Source organism: Polypterus senegalus, chromosome 2 (assembly GCF_016835505.1).
Source record: "Polypterus senegalus isolate Bchr_013 chromosome 2, ASM1683550v1, whole genome shotgun sequence".
Lineage (NCBI taxonomy): Eukaryota > Metazoa > Chordata > Cladistia > Polypteriformes > Polypteridae > Polypterus > Polypterus senegalus.
This window is the reverse complement of record NC_053155.1, coordinates 211,018,974-211,039,140: the sequence shown is the minus strand read 5'-3', so window position 1 is coordinate 211,039,140 and position 20,167 is coordinate 211,018,974. Positions and strand designations below refer to the sequence as shown.

Below are 20,167 nucleotides of genomic sequence, written 5' to 3'. Positions count from 1 at the left end.
CAATGAGCAGCTTTTTGAACTTCAATAATGAGCAGCTTTTAGAATTTCTGTAAAAAGTCACACTATTGTTTATTAATGAACTGAAGACAGGGACTGCAAGGTACATTTAATTAAATTAGAAATTTGGTTAATAACTGGCACAAACCTCAAATACAAATAGTGATTGCTTACAGAAAATATTGCAATCCAGGACTAGGACTGAGTAGCTCTGATCTAGACATTAATGAAGAGCAAGAGTCTAAACACGTCTCAGCTCTGTGAACCAGTAAATCCGCAGAAGATTTACTTTAAGTTTTTAAAGGACAACATCAGCAGATGATCAATAAAACTGAAACACTCAAACCCAGAAATTTAGAGTTAGAAAACATAAACAGTGTCTTTAAGTAAACCATTAGGACACTTTTCCCTTCAGTATTTAATAAAATTTTTTAACTAGAATAAGAGCTTTATGAGCCCCAAAGGAAATTACAGAAGTTACATTAGCAATTATACAACACAGAACACTCTTAAGCAAAAAAAAAAAAGGTGGGTTAGTAAATAGGGACAAGTAAAAACTCAGTACCCTTGAGAGAGTGAAGGATCAATACAACCCAGCAGCACTAGAACTCCTGCACAATAAAGGAGGCTGCCAACAGTTAAATATTCAAGTGGAAAGGTCCTATTACCAGATGTATTCCACATGTTAACTATTGTGTATTCTAGTAATAGTAGAAATATATGATTGTCTTGTAAGGATGTGAATAACAGTAACCTATTCAACTTAAACTGCATCGATACCATATTCTAAGCAAGAGACAAAGCAACAGATTTGTACTTAATTGACAGTGTTAATGGTAACTGCTGCACAGACCAAATGCATATTAGGACAGGATTTCCATTCAAAGGCAAAAAACCTAAATCAACCCAAATGACCAACTTCTGCATGGACAGAAAATTTTGTATCAAAATTTCTGAAGCACTGCCATTGTTAGCAATATGTTTTGGTATTAAATGTGTCAATAGAATGCATTGTTTGTAAAATCAGAGTCAGAATTCACTTTGTTGGCCAGATACACTAATGTGTACTAGGGCAACACATAATACAAAAGATAAAATAGAAATTGATAAAATATGACACAGTAAATAAGGGCAATTCAAAAAAAAATAAAGAGATAGTAGGATTAAAATGTCCAGGCACCCTAGTGTACAGGAATACATAGATACTGAATAGAAGCTCAGACCTGATTAGTAAGTATAACTGCATGTTGAAAAACAATTGTTTTGATTACAGGTTGTTTTAGTTATTATTGCACAAAGATGTTTGTTAGAGGGACCCCTTTGGAACAGGTGATGCCCTGGTAAGTTGGATCAGCAATGATCTTTTGTGTCCCTCTTCCTTACCCCGGACTATTGTTGGACTCAGTGTGTGATAAGTTACAGCCTATGATCCTTTCACAGGCTCCAGTGAAGCATTGCAGATTGGTCTTAGCCTGAACAAAGGCAGCACCAAACCAGACAGTTACAGATATGATCAGAATGGACTCGATGATGGCTGTGTAGAATTGGACCAGTATTACCTAAGTGAGATTGAATTTCCTCAGCTAATGTAAAAAAAAAAATGCATTCTGTGATGGACTTTCTTAATAATGCATTTGATGTTGTTGTCCCAGGTTTTGTAACAGCACAGTGCCCAGAAACCTAAATGATTCTGTCATCCCAACAGCTGAGCCATTTATAGCAAGTGATATGTGAACAGGTGACTGTTTCCTGAAATCTGTGATCATCTCCTGAGTTTTTTTAATGTTAAGGTCTAAATTGTTATTGCTGCACCCCAATGTCTAATCTTCCACCTCTTGTCTGTGTATGGACTCATCATTATTTAAAATGAGGCATATTAAAGTTATATCATTTGCAAATTTAAGAAGTTTGACAGATGAATCACCAGAGGTGCAGTCATTTGGATAAAGTGAGAAGAGTAGTGAGGAAAGGACACCTCCCTGCAGCGCACCAGTACTAAGGGTTAATGGGCCAGATGTGTGTGCCCAACCACATGTACTGTGTCCTATCTGTAAGAAAGTCTGTGATCCAATGGAAGATTGAACTAGGCAGGTTGATCTGTGTGAGTTTCTTTTCTAGGAGCTCTGGGATGATTGTATTGAAAGCAGAGCTAAAGTCCACAAAGAAGATCCTCACATATCCCCATGGCTTATCAAAGTGTTGGTAAATAAAGCTCAGACCTAAATTCACAACATTATCCACAGACCGATTGGCTCTGTATACAAGCTGAAATGGGTCCAGAAAATCTTTTGTAGCATTCTTGAGGCCATTCAGAATATGTAGTTCAAAGGATTTTTACCACAGAGATTAAAGCTACTGGTCTGTAGTCATTTACACTTGTAGATTATGTAAAATGAAAAATTCCTGCAGAATTCTCTCAAGTTCTTCTTCCTATAAAGATAAAGGTGAATTAACCTTGATTTATTTTCTTCCTCTATTATATATTGTCTCATGGTATGATTTGTTCTCCCCCGAGTAGATCTCAAAATTGTTTAGTTCACTCTTTTGCTGCCTGCCAGCTGACAAAGTAAAATAGAAAGTTAAACTTGTTTTATTCTGCACTGTATTTACTGTCTTACTAAAATGAGATGTTCCCTGGTCAATAATACTGGTGTTCAAGATGAAATGCCTCATCCTTTCCATATAAACATATTTGGCTGAATATTTTAGACTAGCCAACCCGCGGCGTACCATACGCCGCATAATCAGGCCGGTTTTTTAAATATTTTTAAGCACATGGAGAAAATTAACATTTGAAAAATCGGTAATGTAATAAATCAGCAAGAAAAGCAACACTGTAACAATGCATGGAACGAACCAACACACAATCGTCCGTGACTGAAAACTGGCAGACCGTCCTCGCGCCTTCTCCTGCCAGACGGAGGGATGGGGGTGCACGGTGCGGAGTTTGGAACGGGAGGAGAGGAGAAGGACGTCAATTCAGCCGTCATGCTAGTCTGCTGATTTCTCGTTCAGTATGCACTGCCCACTCATGTGCCCACCTCCAACTCGTCATTTGAGTCGTCGTCTTTACACAGTCCAGATGTACCTGTGACTGACGTAGACTTTTCAATGCTCTGTGCGGTTTTGGCCGGTCTTCTATATATAATCCACCAAGACACCCGACCACGGTAGTAGCGAGGTGGGAGGGGGGTGTGTACAGAGGGTTGGGACGCAACCAGTGGGAGCCTATGAGTCGCACTTAGTGGGAATTCCACGGTTTCCAGCATGAATTGGGTTCAACGGCTTACTCATGCCGGGCAGACACACGCTCAATGTCATGCATAAGTATTTATTGAATGCTAAACACTTTTGGAAAGACACGGTTGTCTAAAACGGGTTGGTGTGAGAATACAACAGTAAGCGAATGAAAAGATGGGACTCTGGAGAGAGCAAAATACAACACAATAGTGAACCCGCGGCATAACAAACGCCGCATAATTATTTATTGATGGTTGAACACTTATGGAAAGACACAATTGTCTAAAAAGGGGGGGTTTGAGGATACAACAGAAAGTGAATGAAAAGATGGAACTCTAGACTTATCATTGCTCTGTGCGGGTTTGGCTGCCTTTCTATATATAATCCACCAAGACACCTGACCACAGTAGTAGCGAGGTGGGACGGGGATGTGAACAAAGTGCAGGAGCATCTAAGAAGACGCATGTTTGTCGCGGATGCAAATAGCTGTATGTAGCGTGTAAAAAAGTTTGCTATGGTGCACGCAGGTTTTTAAAGACAGCTTACTTCATTGTGCTTTAACCTCAGTTGTAAAGAATTGTTTTAAGGATCCCATGGGATACCCCTCGCAAACCTTTTCGCACGCTGCATATATCGATTCACCTCCGTGAGAAACATGCCTCTATGAACAGTCAACGTAGCTCGGAGGTGCATGACATGCACATGACATTAACCTGACCTGCACTGCATGTGCCCTCTATGACAGACGAATATAAATGACGGCATTTTTTCTGTGTCGTCGCGTCCGAGTTGGTGGGCGTGGCCCTGTAACTTGTCGTCGTATCCAATGGTCTTGAAGTTGGTGGGCGTGGCTCCTTCCTGCGTGCGCCATAGGTGTCTCATTTGTCGGCAGCTTAGTGAATCCACGCCCCTTCCAGCGTGCTTTTCATGGTTGTCTTGCCTTTCCATGGGTGTCTTGCCTTAGTGAATTATATATATAGACTAGCAAAATACCCGCGCTTCGCAGCGGCAAAGTACTGCATTAAAATTTTTATTCAGAAGAAAATTAAACCTTTTTAAACTGAGGGAAAATATGCCAATAATTATTTGTTAAGGATCTCTTTGTATACCATGTTGTCAGTTCGGCTCTCCGGTTGTAACATAACCAAGCTGTGCGCTGAGCTTACTTTTTAATCGGTTTCAGTTTCATGGTTTGTTTCAATGATGACAGTATTTGCTGGATTTGTTGTGTTGAAGTGACATTCGGCATCTGTCAAGCGTTGTAAGCACACAACCGGTTTCATCGATGGATGGATGGATGGATTAAACAAAAAGGCTGTAGTTATCAGTAGGGAGACGCGAATCCCGTGGCGATGCAAGGAAGGGAATGTAGAGACCGGAACGACGGACGATCTTATATAGGCAGGCAGCCAACAACGTGGGAGGCGTTGGGATGGGGGACCCAACGCCACCTCACACAGTGGCCGAGCTGCAGGCTATGGACGTGTATATGTACGTAAGTAGGATTCAGTTAGCGTTGGGAACCCGTGTACCAAATTTCTTGAAGATAGGCCCATAAGTAACAAAGACTGTTGAAAAGTTCAATATGGCGGCCAACAGTGGCATCATACCACCGAAATAAGTACGTACATTGGTTTCGGTTAGTGCAGGGAAGTCGCCTACCAAATTTTGAGAAAATGGGGCCATAAATAAGAAAGTTCAACATGGCGGATGTTGTTGACCGTTATGACCATTACCCGTAGAATTTCGAAATGAAACCTGCTTAACTTTTGTAAGTAAGCTGTAAGGAATGAGCCTGCCAAATTTCAGCCTTATACCTACACGGGAAGTTGGAGAATTAGTGATGTTGGAAAGTTCAATATGACAGCTCACAGTGGCGTCATACCACCGAAATAAGTATGTACATTGGTTTCGGTTAGCTCAGGGAAGCCACCTACCAAATTTCGTGAAGATGGGGCCATGAATAAGAAAGTTCAATATGGCGGACGTTATTGACCGTTATACATAGAATTTCGAAATGAAACCTGCTTAACTTTTGTAAGTAAGCTGTAAGGAATGGGCCTGCCAAATTTCAGCCTTTTACCTACACGGAAGTTGGAGAATTAGTGACGTTTGGAAAATTCAATATGGCGGCCGACAGTGGCGTCATACCACCGAAATAAGTACGTACATCGGTTTTGGTTAGCGCAGTGAAGCCGCCTACCAAATTTCGTGAAGATGGGGCCATAAATAAGAGAGTTCAACATGGCGGACGTTGTCGACCGTTATGACCGTTACGTGTAGAATTTCGAAATGAAACCTGCTTAACTTTTGTAAGTAAGCTGTAAGGAATAAGCCTGCCAAATTTTAGCTTTCTACCTACATGGGAAGTTGGAGAATTAGTGATGAGTCAGTCAGTGAGGGCTTTGCCTTTTATTAGTATAGATAGGTAGACAGATACTTTATTAATCCCAAGGGGAAATTCACAGACAAAATAGAGCAAATAGGCAAACTGTTCTTCTGTATATCCATTAGTTTCCTAATTTCTGACCCACTTAAACCAGTTTAGAATATAAATTAGGGTCTTTGGTGGCCAGAGTGTATCCCGACAGCACTGAGCAGAAGGTGGAAAATTTGCTTTTAATCAGTAATTCATGTAAAACTGTTAAACCTTTAGGGTTTCGCTGGCTGATGACTTTGATCTGTTCTCTCAGGGTCACTGATTGGTCTGATGTCTGATTTTATGGCATTCCAGACAATTATAATTTGAAATGGAATGTGTATTGTGCATCTTTGAATTGTGGCAGTCAAAAAATTAGTATTGCTACTTTTTCCTTTAAGCAATGGGCATCTATATAAGTGAAAAAAAAAATTTCACTATGAGGCGAGTCAATTTGGGTGGCATCTCCTCTAGATTTCTTGTGTTGTGGATATTGCTACTTCTGCTAACTGACTTGAAAAATACACGAAACTCTTTTTTTTTTTTACACAGGTTTAAGGGCAAGATCTTGGTTAATCAAAATACATATGTCTGTAAATAAAAAAATATTTCACAGTGGGTAGCATTTTGCCTTTAACACCTTAGACTTTTCTGGATGTTTCCTTTTTTTATTTATAGACCAAGGCTGCATGAATCTTCTGCATCATTATTTGTTTCACTCCAGTGTGGTTAGGAAGGTCAGTTGCTAAGGCAACTGTCACTGCATTTATAACTATTTGAATCATTCCATGTAAGCAAGTGAAAGACAGCACTCTGAATCAGACTTTTAAGTAATACTTGTTATATGATAGGTATGTGGGGAAAATGTAATTTTCCGTTTTGCACATATACCGATGTAGCTCCTTGGTTATCTTTTCTTGCCTTCATAAGCTAAACATGTTTTTTTTGACTGGTTTTAGTATTCTATGAAGTTTTATCACAGTTATTTAACATGTGATCATTTTGTTTGACATATGGTTTTGAAATATGAAAGACTGGATAGTAGCCAGGTCATTTTTATTTTACAGAATGCATCATATCATGGAATTTGTAAATGTGGTAATGCAAGACAATGCTGAATAATTCAGTATATTATAGAGAAATAAACATTGGCATGAATCTGTTGAATGTTCTAAGGAGTAGAATGATAGTAAGAATTGATATGTATCACGGTTAGTTCTTTATTCATGCAGAAGTTATAAAAGAGTCAATTATACAGTACACCTAACAATGGTATTGCTTATCTGAAGAGAGTTAGAGGAAAAGTGTAAGTTTTCAATAACACCATCCATATTTTATTGAAATCTCACATACCATACATTTATGAATAAGTATTTTTAACTGAGTAATAATTTGTTTGATCAGCTCTTAACATGTAAGGAATGTTTGAAAAAAATCACCAGGCATTCATTTTAGAAATTATACAATTCTCGGATCAGCCTGAAACCTAGCACCTGAGAGATGAGTGGGTGGTAGTGTTAGTAGTTGGTGTAGTGGGTGGTGTTAATTGAAAGTTGTATACAATTGAAGTTATCGCCTACCCACCCACATAAATAATAACATTCAGATTACTTGCTATGAAAAATACACTGTTAAAATTGGCTTGCAGTATGTTAAGTTGTTTTTCTAAAATGAAATACATAATGGTTTTACTGTACTCCAGCAAACTTTGCCGCAGTTTACAGGTTTGATCTTTAAATTTCAGACTATGAAGATCTGGGCCATATTAGACTGATACAGATAGACAGATAGATAGATGGGACTGACTTACTGAGTTACTGGGCTCGTTACTTTATTTGTCTTCTCTTTTGACAGACCTGGCAAATTATAACAGAAACTGTCTATTATATTTTTTATCGGTTTTCCTTTAAACTATTATTATAAATAAATTATTTTATTTTCTCATTAACATTTATTTTGTGTTTATGTTTAAGTCTAGTAATGAGTAAATCCTGCTGAATTTGTTTCACTGCAAGTTTGGGGAAAATGCATAAATGTTCCTGACTTTGGCAAATTCACTGAAATTCATTGATAACAATAGGAAAGGAGAAGTTGAACTAGTTTTGCATGGGTTATAATGGTGCAAAGGTTTTTAAAGTGTTCCTGAGGGCTAGGGAAGCATCTGTCAGCTATAATGGACTAATTATTGTGGCCACAAATATGACCTGAGCTGTGAGGCATTAGTGCTAACCACTGTGCCTCCATGCTTCCATTAAATAAAATTATAATTAGAGTGCACAATACTGCAAGTCCTTCATTTCTCTCTGGATTCCTACTACAAGGACTAACTAACACCCACAGATCCTGTGATGCAAGGGATATACAGTGGAACCTCGGTTCACGACCATAATTCGTTCCAAAACTATGATTGTAACCCGATTTGGTCATCAACCGGACTAATTTCTCCCATAGGATTGTACGTAAATACAATTAATCCATTCCAGACCATACAAACTGTATGTAAATATATTTATTTAAAGATTTTTAAGCACAAATATAGTTTTTATACCATAGAATGCACAGCGTAATAGTAAACTAAATGTAAAAAATTGAATAACACTTGAGAACACTTTAGAAAACCATGAACAACAGAGAAAACTAACACTCCAAGAGTTCACACTATAGTGCTACGAACCGCTCGCTAAAAACACTTTTTTTAATGAGTTTTAAGCACAGGGAAAAAAATGAACAATACACACTACAAACCGATTGCTGTAAACTGAAGTGAAGTGGAGGTTAAAATCCAATAGAAAAAAGTCTTCATTAAATACAACGAGGTTAAAACAATGCTCAAATCTGTCTCTTTAAAAACAAGCCCGGTGCATTCTTTAACTGCCTTCTTGGCCTTATGCGTCCAGCCCTCTGTCTCTCTCTCGTGTGTGTGTCTCTCTCTCTCTCGCGTGCATGTGTGTTTGTGTGTGTGTATCTCTCTCTCTCTCTCTCTCTCTTTTGCTTGTGTGTGTCTGTCTCTGTCTCTCGTGCGCGTCTGTTTGTGTCTGGCTCTCTCTCGCTCGCTACACAGGGAGAGACTGAACACATGCGGAAATTGTTGGCGTGCACAAAGCGAAAGGGAAACTGGCTTGTTTGTATACCGAGTGTGTAGTCGTGAACAGATGCAAAAGTTTGGCAAACTTTTTGGTCGTAAACCGATTTGTACGTGTTTCCGAGATGTTCGTGAACCTGGTTCCACTGTACTTGGAGGTAGTCTCTGTCACTACCTGATCTACGTTACTTAGCAAGTAGCATAACGTGCTTTATCCATCAGTAAATACAAAATGCACACTGAATCTATGCAGAACAATTACATATTTTAATAATATTCTCAGGTAATTTACCCTACAAATTAAAACACTGCAAGTTTTTGTTTTTTTTCTTCCGTGCAAGTTTTTAATTCATTTGTTTTTTAAATTCATACAGGTGGCAAATCTAGCTGGAGTAGTGATCGGTAGTGACATAACGCATACATGTGTGCGGCGAAATTATTCATGCAAGCAGATTGGGCAGTGCCGTAATGTGCAATACACTTACAGTATGCACCTGTGAAAGTTCTGCGCATGTGTTTTAAATCAGGTAGATATCGCAGATTCAGGCGGTGACACTTCCATCCATCATGGCTGCTACGGCTGTGTGAGGTCACATTGGCCTTGTAACGCATTATGGGGAGCTGGAGAAAAATTCACAGACAAAGGTCACAGGCGAACGCAGCAAACTTGAAGCAACAAACTCTTTGGCATATTTCATCAATCAACACTATGTGTATTTATGAATACTAATGTACAGCCTCTCATTTTTTATGTTGTATTTATTGGTATGATTTGTAATGTGCTAGTTTAGTTGAACAGTGAATGCTAATATAGTATCATTTATGATAAGCACTGGACAAGGAGATTTACCAAAACAAATAAAGACATTTCTGTTTATTGTAAATGATTACTGTAATTCTACTGGATAGTTTTAATTTTTCACAGCTACATCTCAATGAAGAATACCAGCAGATATTAACTGTATTTAAATATACCACTGTTACAAAGAAGTAAGCTTTTAAAAAAGTAAATATTTTAAATATGTCTGCACATTCTGTGAGTGTTGTGTGTGTGTGTGTGTGTATATATATATATATTTATTTATATATGGTATTTTACCTTTAATGCCATGTTCTTTCCCATGTGTATTTCCATTGCTATGTTTGTTTTTCTAATTTGACCATTTTTATTTTTAGATTGCAAATAGAAGAGTCCTCAAAACCTGTACGCCTGTCACAACAGCTGGAAAAAGTTGTAACAACCAACTACAAACCAGTTGCAAATCATGCACACAATGTAAGAAAAAAAAAAGTTTTTATTCACTCTGATTTTGGAATGGCAAATATTCTAGAATTTTAATTCACCAAAGACGACAATGAATGTCTTGGCTAATGATTGTTAGTTACATCATGCTTTGACTGTGATTATCCACAGTACTGACAAGCACTCATTGTTTTCTGCAGCAGTCATTATTTACAGCTAATAGGCAATATCCATAACTACAGCAAATACTTGTTTTGTTTGTTCAAGGATTCTTTAGTATAGTTACTTGAAACGTGATCATGAATGAACCTTGTAAACAAACTGCTTTACTGTGAAAGGCCTGAAGCAGCACCATGCTGCTTACTGTAATTGAAAAACATGCTGCCTAATTAAAGAGACATACTGATAGAAACGAGTGACTTACTTGTCCAACCAGAGGAGTCACAAGGCATCTTCTAATGGTGTCTGTGATGTGCCCTTTAACAGAGATGAATGAAGAGTAGATTTTAGGTATATTCAAGACCCCCATGTTACCTTAGTTCAGGCTGGTGTTGCTGCTGCAAAATTACCAATAGACAGATGGGCCATATGATCTTTCTACATAGTTTTTTTTCTTTCAAAACCCCAAAAGGCAAAAACTATGGGATGTACAATACTTCACAAATACTGAGTGGCCTCTTTGAAAGCTTAAAATGGAATATTAAAATGAAATGTATCATTCAAGTCATTTTTGGGTAACAAATTACATTATGCAGACCTATGAAAAGCAAAGCGACAATTAAATTAAAGATAACTAGATTCAAAACCCACCCATTCCTCATTTCACACTCTCTCAAGACAGAATTCAGTTTTATGGTACTGATGCTTCAGGCATTCTTCTTTATTTATTTAGTGCAATATTTTTGATAGGTGGAATATGAAAAAAAGAAGAAGGAGGATGGCAAGCGTGCTCGTGCTGATAAGCAACAGGTGCTAGAAATGCTGTTCTCTGCCTTTGAGAAGCACCAGTATTACAACATTAAGGACTTAGTGGATATCACAAAACAACCTGTGGTAAGTGTTCAATCTTCAATCATCATAGGTAAGATCGTAGTTAAAAAATAAGAAGTCCATCATTTATATGCATGAACAGAATTATATATTTTTGCTGAAAGTGCCTAAATTTGTTTTTGGTACATGTATGCATTATTACTATGACAACTAGTGATAGTGTATAACTAAGTAATAAATAATAAAATATTTATTTTCTTTTTCAGAAAAAAAAAATTCTTTAAAAAATGTCTTTGTGGAATATTATGGAATAATACGGAGGCAACTGCCATCTTGTGGTATAAGAAAAAGGCACAATTTATTTTCAGTTGCTTGTATTTGAAATGGAGAACTATTATACATCTGTTAAACATTAGATGTCTGCCTTAGATATAGTTTCAGAAATAGTACCTTTAACAGTAAATTCATGAGAGAAAGATGATAATTAGCCCTTTTTTTTAAATTCAGAATTAATGCATTGATGGGTAAATCTACTTAGTTTACCAGAAATGGAAAAGCATGTATTCCGCTTCTCTGTTTTTACTTATAATTGATTTTTGCAATGTAAGAAGCATTGTTCATAAGCACTACATAGCAAAGCCATCAAAACTGGACAAAGATCGTAAAATGTCAGTGATAGAATTCTTTTATAATGACTAATGTAAGTCTGTTAACTTTCTTAAGCCAGCATATTAACAGTTAAATATAACCTGTTTTTTCCACTCCATTTCATTTGGATCTAATATCTATACTGTGTTTCAGTCATGGAAAAGCATTTATAAAATTCAGACGAGGGTTATTATGTTTAGAAGAAATACTACAAAGGCAGTTCTGTCGTGATTCTGCCATTGTTTAAGTTCACCAGAAGAGAATTTATCCCTTAACAGTAAGGCTGTGTATTGGAAACGTATCACACTTCATGGGTTACGATTCAGTATATTGTGATACTGTAAGCAAGGTGATATATTACAATTTTTTTAAATGTAAATTTAGGAAAACTGTCATAGTATAAAGAACACACCACCATATGCATAAATAAGAGTAAAAAGTTTACTTTTTTATGCAGTCAGAACAGGGAGATCTGCAACTGCAATTATGATAGTCCCTGTAACATAAAACATCAGCACTATTTCTTGTGCAATCTGAACAAAGGAATTAACATGTGCCATCTTCTTCTTTTCTTGGTTGTTCCATTATGGATCGTATCAGTGGATCACATGTTTTCATATGTTCCTGTTCTCTGCATCTTCCTCTGTCACACTCACCACCTGCATATGTTTTCTCACCACATCCATAAACCTCCTCTTAGGTCTTCCTCTTTTCCTCTTGCCTAGCAGCTCCATCCTTAACATCCTTCTCCCAATATACCTAGCATCTCTCCTCTGTACATGTGCAAACCAATGCAATCTTCCCTCCCTGGCTTTGTCTCCAAACCATTCAACCTGAGATGACCCTATAATGTACTTGTTTCTAATCCTGTCCATCCTCATCACACCCAATGCAAATCTTAACATCTTTATATCTGCCACCTCTAGCCCTGTCTCCTGACTTTTTGTCAGTGCCACCGTCTCCAACCTATATAACATAGCTGGTCTCACTACCACCTTTCATTCTTACCAGTACCTGTCTGTCACAAATCACTCCTGACACTCTTCTCCACATACTCCACCCTGCCTGCACTGTCGCCTTCACCTCTCTTCCTTACTCCACGTTACTCTGTACTGTTGATCCCAAGTATTTAAACTCATCCACCTTCACAGAATCTACTCCCTGCATCATCATCATTCCTCTGACTTCACTCTCATTCACACATTTTTGTATTTTGTCTTGGTTCTACTGACCTACATTCAGTCTTCTCAAGAGCATATATCCACCTCTCCAGGGTATCCTCAACCTGCTCCCTACTCTTGTTACAGATCACAATGTCATCTGGAAACATCATAGTCCATGGGAACTCCTATCTAATCTCCCCTGAGAAAGCCGATGTAATCCCACCTCCACCTTAAATGCATCCGTCACTCCTACCACAGATGTCACCACTGTCACGCTTCCCTTGTATATATCCTATACCACTCTTACATCTCTGCCACTCCAGATTTCTTTATAAAAATACCACAACTCCTTTATAGGCACTCTGTCATATACTTTCTTTAGGTCCACAAAGACACAGTGCAACTCCTTTTTGGCCTTCTCCATGCTTCTCCATCAACACCCTCAGAGCAAACACTGCATCTGTATTAGCCTTTCCTAGCATGAGACCATACCACTGCATCACCTTCCTTTTTAACCTAGCTTCCACTACTCTTTCCCTACACTTTGCATTAATCAATATGGTTAGAAATCCCACTGCCATCTACCCTAAACACCCCCGTGCTTGCACAGGTACTATATGTTATCTGAACCAACAACCTTCCCATTCTTCATCCTCTTCATAGCTGTCCTTACTTCCTCCTTGCTAATCCATTTCACCTCCTGGATGACTATCTAAGCATCATCCACCCTTCTGTCTCCCTCTCTTTTCATTTGTCAATCTCTCAAAGTACTCTTTCCATCTTCTCAACACACTCTCCTCACTTGCGACTACATTTATTATCATTATCATTATCCTTTATCACCCTAACCTGCTGCTCATCTTTCCCAGCTCACTCCTTCTATCCAGCCAATCGGTACATGTCCTTTTCTCCCTCCTTAGTGTCCAACCTCTCATACAACTCATTGTACACCTTATCTTTATCATTTGTCTTATACCTTATCTTCTTGTACTCTGGTCTACTTTCTGCATCTCTCTGACTGTCCCACTTCTTCTTCGCCAACCTCTTCCTCAGTATACTCTCCTGTACTTCCCCATTCCACCACCTGGTTTTTTTGTCCTCCTTCATCTATCCAGAAGTCACAACCAGGCAGCAATCTAACTGTCTCCCTTACCACTTCTGCTGTAGTTGCCCTGCTATCTGGTAACTCTTCACTGCCACATAATTCTTACCTCCTCCCTGAACCCCACCTAACAGTCTTCCTTTTTCAACTTCCAACATTTGATCAGTGGTTTTGCCCTTGCTTTCCTCCTGTTCTTGATCTCCAGCATCTTCCTACAGACTCCATCCTATTCTGCCTAACTACACTTTCCCCTGCCACCCATGTTTGCAGTCTCCAGATTCCTTCAGACTAACCCTTCTGCATAGGATATAATTCACCTGTGTACATTTTCCTACCACTCTTATATGTCACCCTGTGGTCCTCCCTCTTCTTAAGATACATATTCCCAACAGCCATGTCCATCGTTTTTGCAAAATCCACTACCATGTGACCTTCTTTATTCCTCTCCTTGATACCATCCCTACTTATCACCTTCTCATCCCCTCTGTTCCCTTCACCAATATGTCCATTGAAATCTGCTCCAATTACCACTCTCTCTCTCCCTTGGGTACACTCTCTGCCACTTCATGCAACTCACTCCAGAAATCTTTTTCTCATCCATCGCACACCCAACTTGAAGGGCATATGCATTAATAACATTCATCATGACACCTTCAATTTCCAACTTCAACATTCTATTCAAAACTTTGGGCATACTATTCTTTCAGTATAACCCCTACCCCATTTCTCCTCCCATCCACTCCATAGTAGAACAATTTGAACCCACCTCCGATACACATCTGTCGATTTCAGCTGTGACCACAAGGGGGTTCCATAGAGCCCCAAACCACAGTTACAGAAATACAACACACATTAACAGAATAAAATAAAGGATATTTATTCACTCCAAAGTACCTTTCAGAAATCAGCTGAAATACACAGTAATTTTACAAATCTTTCTCCTTTCTCCTCCAGCTGAGTGTTGCCCACAGACTCCCGACTCTGACTTATTCATGTGAGGCAGACGGCACCCTTTTAAGCTGGGCCGGGAATGCTTCCAGTGCTATGCCGTGTCTCCCTGGAAGCACTTCTGGGCTGTGATGAAAGTAGGGAGGACCTCCCCTGACAGCACCCTCTGTTGGACTTCAAATAACAAGCACCCCTGCTGGTCTCCCAACTGGGCTGCCACACAAGCCTGACACTTACCTGTATGGGGTATGGAACTGCTCCTAGGTTCCAGCTTCTGCTTTTCCATCCATTATTTTATATTGGCTGGGCACAAATTATCTTTTTATTTAGCCAGCCTGTCCAGCCATCATTCCTCCTGGGTCTCCTCTCTGGGTAATAAACCCTGCTCCGCTCCAGCCAGGATGCCAGTTCTTCTCCTACACAATGAAAACTAAAAGTGCTTTCAGGATTCCTAAAGAAAATAATAAACATATGTAAACAAAATATCCTCTATAGAGTTTCTCCACACTGAATCCTCCAGGCACTACTTACAAAAGGTTACATTGACAATCGTGTTACGTTATTTTTAAAATCTTTCCTTTTCTTAGCACAAGCACAGCTGAGAAGCTTCGATGCATGTGCTCCATAACGTTAAAAATAATGCATTTAATCACACTTTGCATTACAAGCAAAGGGGAGCTTTTGTCAATGCATGATTTCCTGGTACACCGATTACTTTGATCAGCGCATCCCGATTCATTTTACCCTCGCACCACCTTAGTTTGAGAAGAAGTATGAAAAAATATGAGGTTAACACAGAAAAACAGATCACCAATTGAAGCTTTATGAATAATCGATTCGCCATCAATAATTGTTTTGGTAAAGCCATCCTCCTTCCATTTTATAATTTTTCCGCCACTAGCCATGATTAATTGAGCGGTAAATAAAGGAAGAGCAAAGCGAGGGTGACTTATTTAGGCAGGCATATATATGACAGCAACACTCATGACAATGTCAATCATGTTACGTTATTATTAAAATGTTTCCTTTTCTTTTTCATTACTTCTTTAACACACTACTTCTCTGCTAGGGCGGTATCTTGATATATATATATATATATATATATATATATATATATATATAATATATGAATGACCTCCAAAGAGCGCTGAGACTTTTGATATCATGAGCGTGTCTGCAAAACTGTGGTCTCCTGCCCTGCAAAAGTCGAGCAGCCAGCGCGTGCATAGCTGTGCCGGCCTTTGAGACGCTGACTGCGCTTCTGCCTTAAGTCAAAGTGAGCACTTTTAATTTTTTTCATCCTCCCCCTGCGCTATAGCCCAGACAAGTGCAAACACGGGACCCCTTTTCTACACCACGGCAAAATAATATTAAGGCGATTCACAGTTTCTTTTGCACGTATACTATTATGAGGTTCTCGCCCCGGATTATGAAGACACGCACACGAGTGGAGGACTGACACTGCCATCACAGCCGATTAATGGCGAGGACGTCTCACCAGTCTACACAAGACCCACCGCGACTGTCCCCAAAAGGCGATCATAACGTCAGCGAACACATCTCTCTATACTATATAAAAGAAAAGGCAACTTTCCTTTCTTTACACCTTTTTTCCTTTTATCCCAAACCAAAGCCTTTCTCGCTTAACACTGCAGAGGACACAAAACTAATTTTCTTTAAATGCCGGTAAGGCACATTACCAGAGGCACAAATTTGAACGTTCACATAGAAAATGTAATTTCTATACCACAGCCGTCGTGTAGCGCCTTTCAAAAGGGATCTACTACCGAGAGATGGTCCATATATATTTTAGCTGCTGTTAGTTGCTTACCTGTTGTGTTACACAGTCTTTAAAATGTAGTTTACCCGCAACCACTCTAGTAGTGCTCAATGTACCTGTACTTCTTAAAACGTTAATGTTTTACTGTTTAATAACTTATAGACTATATTTTATTATTTCTCCCTTGCACTCAGTGACCAAAGCTACACACACACATATATAAAAGCTATACACACAAGTATATAGATATATATAGATAGATAGATAGATAGATATGAGAACAACACTCATATCAATGACAAAACAATTACATTAACAATCATGTTACGTTATTTTTAAAATTTTTCCTTTTCTTTTTCGTACCTTCTTTAACACACTACTTCTCCGCTGTGCTGGTATTCTGCTAGTATATATATATATATATATATATATATATATACACACTAAGGGTCTTTGCTCACCAAGTAATCTAAAAGTATTTGCATTGCTACTAGCCATGTAGTTTGGATATGCCAAGTTCTTTTGTTTAAGTTGTGAATGAGTCAGCCATACTAAATAGTCTCATTACATTAAAAAGAACTGGTTGCCATATTAGCATTTGGTTCCAGGGCAGAAAAAGGTGGCGTAAAGACCACTTGTCAACCTAACAAAGATATTTCTGTCTTCTCTTCACATAATACCTGCACTGATGAAACTAATGTGACAGAACAGGGAAGGTGAAGATTTTTGAAGGTTGAGACAGATGTTTCCACAAATAGGCCTAACTGACAGCCAAGATTAAGGAAGACATTTTTGTTGGGCCACAAATTAAACACGTTATCAATGACAAGCACTTCAAAGATCTGCTAGTGGGGCCAGAGGAAACTGAATGAAGGACATTCAGGAATGTTATTGAGAGTTTTCTTAGCAACTACAAAGCACCAAACTTTGTCTAGATGGTGGACAACTTGCTTCAAACATACAAAACCATAAAGTGCAACATGTCACTAAAGATTAATTTTCTTCATGCATACTTGGACATCTTCCATGATAAACTTAGTGCAGTCAGTGATGAACATGGTGAAAAGTTTCACAGGAACACTACATCAAACGAAGAGTGGTATCAAGACAAGTGCTATCCATCAGTGCTGGCTGGCTGTTTTTGGGCACTGAAATGAGAAGTATCAGGTGCTGAGTGCAAATGAAAAGCAAAACCTATTACTTCATTTCAACTAATTCAGATTCAGATTGTTAGCACCATTTAGCAATTAAACATGCTAAATTCAATAAAAGTTCATTTTATGTTTCTTCATATTCCTACATGACATTGTTAATCTGGAATTAAACTTGCATTCAACTTGAAGCTGTTAATCATAATAATCAAACTTTTTCAAGGAACAAAACTTCTGAAAACATTATTTTATTCTGTGTTATTGTAAATATTGTTGACCAGACTTGTTTTCATATAAACTGCATAGGCATACTTCTATTAATCTCTTATCTCATGAGGCTGTACTCCTTAACTTTTTTTTCAGTAGGTTAATTAGTAGAAAAGCTACCAAACCTAGGTGATGTTCAGTTTAATCATTTATACAAAGAGGTGATTTACTGATTAATGCCCTCCCTTCAAAGATGCAGATATAAAAGTTTAGTGCATCTTTACTGGTTTGCTGTTTTTATAAGTAAAGTGCAGCTCAGCTAATTAACATTCAGAGTTATGCATTGCAGTCATAGAGGGTTTAATATGTTGTTGTTTTTATTTCTAGATCTATCTGAAAGAGATTTTACGGGAAATAGGAATCTACAATGTCAAAGGCACACATAAGAACACATGGGAGCTTAAGCCGGAATACAGGCATTATCAGGGTGAAGAGAAGAGTGATTAAGTGGAGTGAATGAACCCTGGTTTAGGAGGACACCAATAACTACATAATATAACAGACTCTTAAAGTTTGTAACATATTTCTTTTAGAGCATATAGTAAAACAGTATTGTCATCTCCTTTTATATTTTTTTGTTAATTTGTTTGCAGGGTAGTAATGTTTGCATTGCCTTTTTATGAAATGCAGCAGTTTGTAAATGTAAATAACCTTTGAAGAACAAGAAATTTTATTTTAGAGAAATTGTTCTTAAAGTAATAAACAAACTAACAAGAAAAATGGTGGTGAAATGTCTGTTTTTAACATTGTGAAATGTTTTGAATGCTGTTTGTTATAAACACAAAAGGCAGACCTGTCAAAGAGATTGGGTTTCTGCAGTTGTTTCAGATTATTTGACACATGCATATCAATATAAAATTTTTGATCATTTGCTTGCCCTGTCTAGTGTTGATTCATGCCTTGCACCTAATGTTGTTGTGGCAGACTCTTTCTCCAGCAACTTTAAACTACATTAACTCAGTTGAACAATGGATGGAGGAATTGATATACATTTGCTGGGTTTTTGTATTGGATGTGAAATGTGAGACTCGGAAGAATCATTTGAGTTTGATAAAATGAGCACATGGTTTATTTAGTACACAGAGATTGGCATATTACACCACACTGGTCAACTAAGTCTAACTGTTGGTCAAGTAGTGTTTTTTCTTTTTATACATAGACATATGGAACATAAATTTACTTCTGGGTCTTGAACTATTATATCTTTGTATAAATTAAATATTTGTGTTAACAATGTGAAAAGGACTATATAATCCCAATATCAGGTTGAAAATGAGAATGAAGTCATGTATTAATTAAAACATTGACTAATACCAAAAATTAGGGAATAATTGTTGCGTGAAGATGCTTTATACACTGGAGTGGTCAACTGTTATGTCTCACTTATAATCATGAATTGCTGTCATCTGAGTGGGATTATCAGATATAGTCCATCCACTTCTATGTGTACCAAAAGATACTGTATAAATAAGAAATAGTTACCTACTATTGCCAATCCTAACTTTTTCACATCGACAACAGTTCTTAACAGGCAGCATAGTAGCAAGCCACCTAAACCCTGGATACTTATTGTATCTGACACTGCAGTGCAGTGAGTCTGTTAATGTATTTGTATAGTTAGAAAAATGCTGAAATAATCGCCACCCTTGACAGTCTAATGTGTTACTCCATTAGTATGGTAATAATATGATACTTTAGCAGATAGCAAACAACTTGACAATCACATCATCATATTTTTTTTATTGAAGTTTTTTTCAGAATGTATTAGCAATTCATACCAGTATGTCTCATCTTGTAACCTTGTGCTTTCAGTTTATATTTGTTTTCTTATACTGTTATTATTATTCATTTCTTCTCTATTTTCGAAATCTCTTGTATTCTTTCATTATCTCTGGTACTTGTGTTTAGCTACTGTCACAGAAGAGGGCAGTTATTTAAGTCAGCCTTGAGGGATAACAGAGCTTCTAGCATTCATTTAAGTACAATTCCAAATTGGAGGTAAGTTACTACTATTTCTTTAATTAAATAAATTGCTTTAGCTCTCAGTGAATAGACTATTCTACTCCCTGAAGTGCTATAGGAGCTGTGGAATGTCATTAGAATCACTATTTTAGTGAGAGGATAATTACATTTTCCC

At 37.9% G+C, this 20,167-nt stretch overlaps 1 protein-coding gene across 1 annotated transcript in view; it reads left to right on the top strand.

The window, feature by feature from the left end:
- The window catches only part of gtf2f2a (general transcription factor IIF, polypeptide 2a), a 206,838-nt gene extending 187,935 nt beyond the window's left edge, over nt 1-18,903 (top strand). The window contains exons 6-8 of the mRNA XM_039746306.1: nt 9,915-10,014; nt 10,891-11,034; nt 18,358-18,903. Of these exons, the coding sequence (XP_039602240.1) occupies nt 9,915-10,014; nt 10,891-11,034; nt 18,358-18,477 (364 nt within the window). The 3' untranslated portion in view covers nt 18,478-18,903. The remainder of the gene's footprint in view (nt 1-9,914; nt 10,015-10,890; nt 11,035-18,357) is intronic.
- Nucleotides 18,904-20,167: the final 1,264 nt, after the last annotated feature.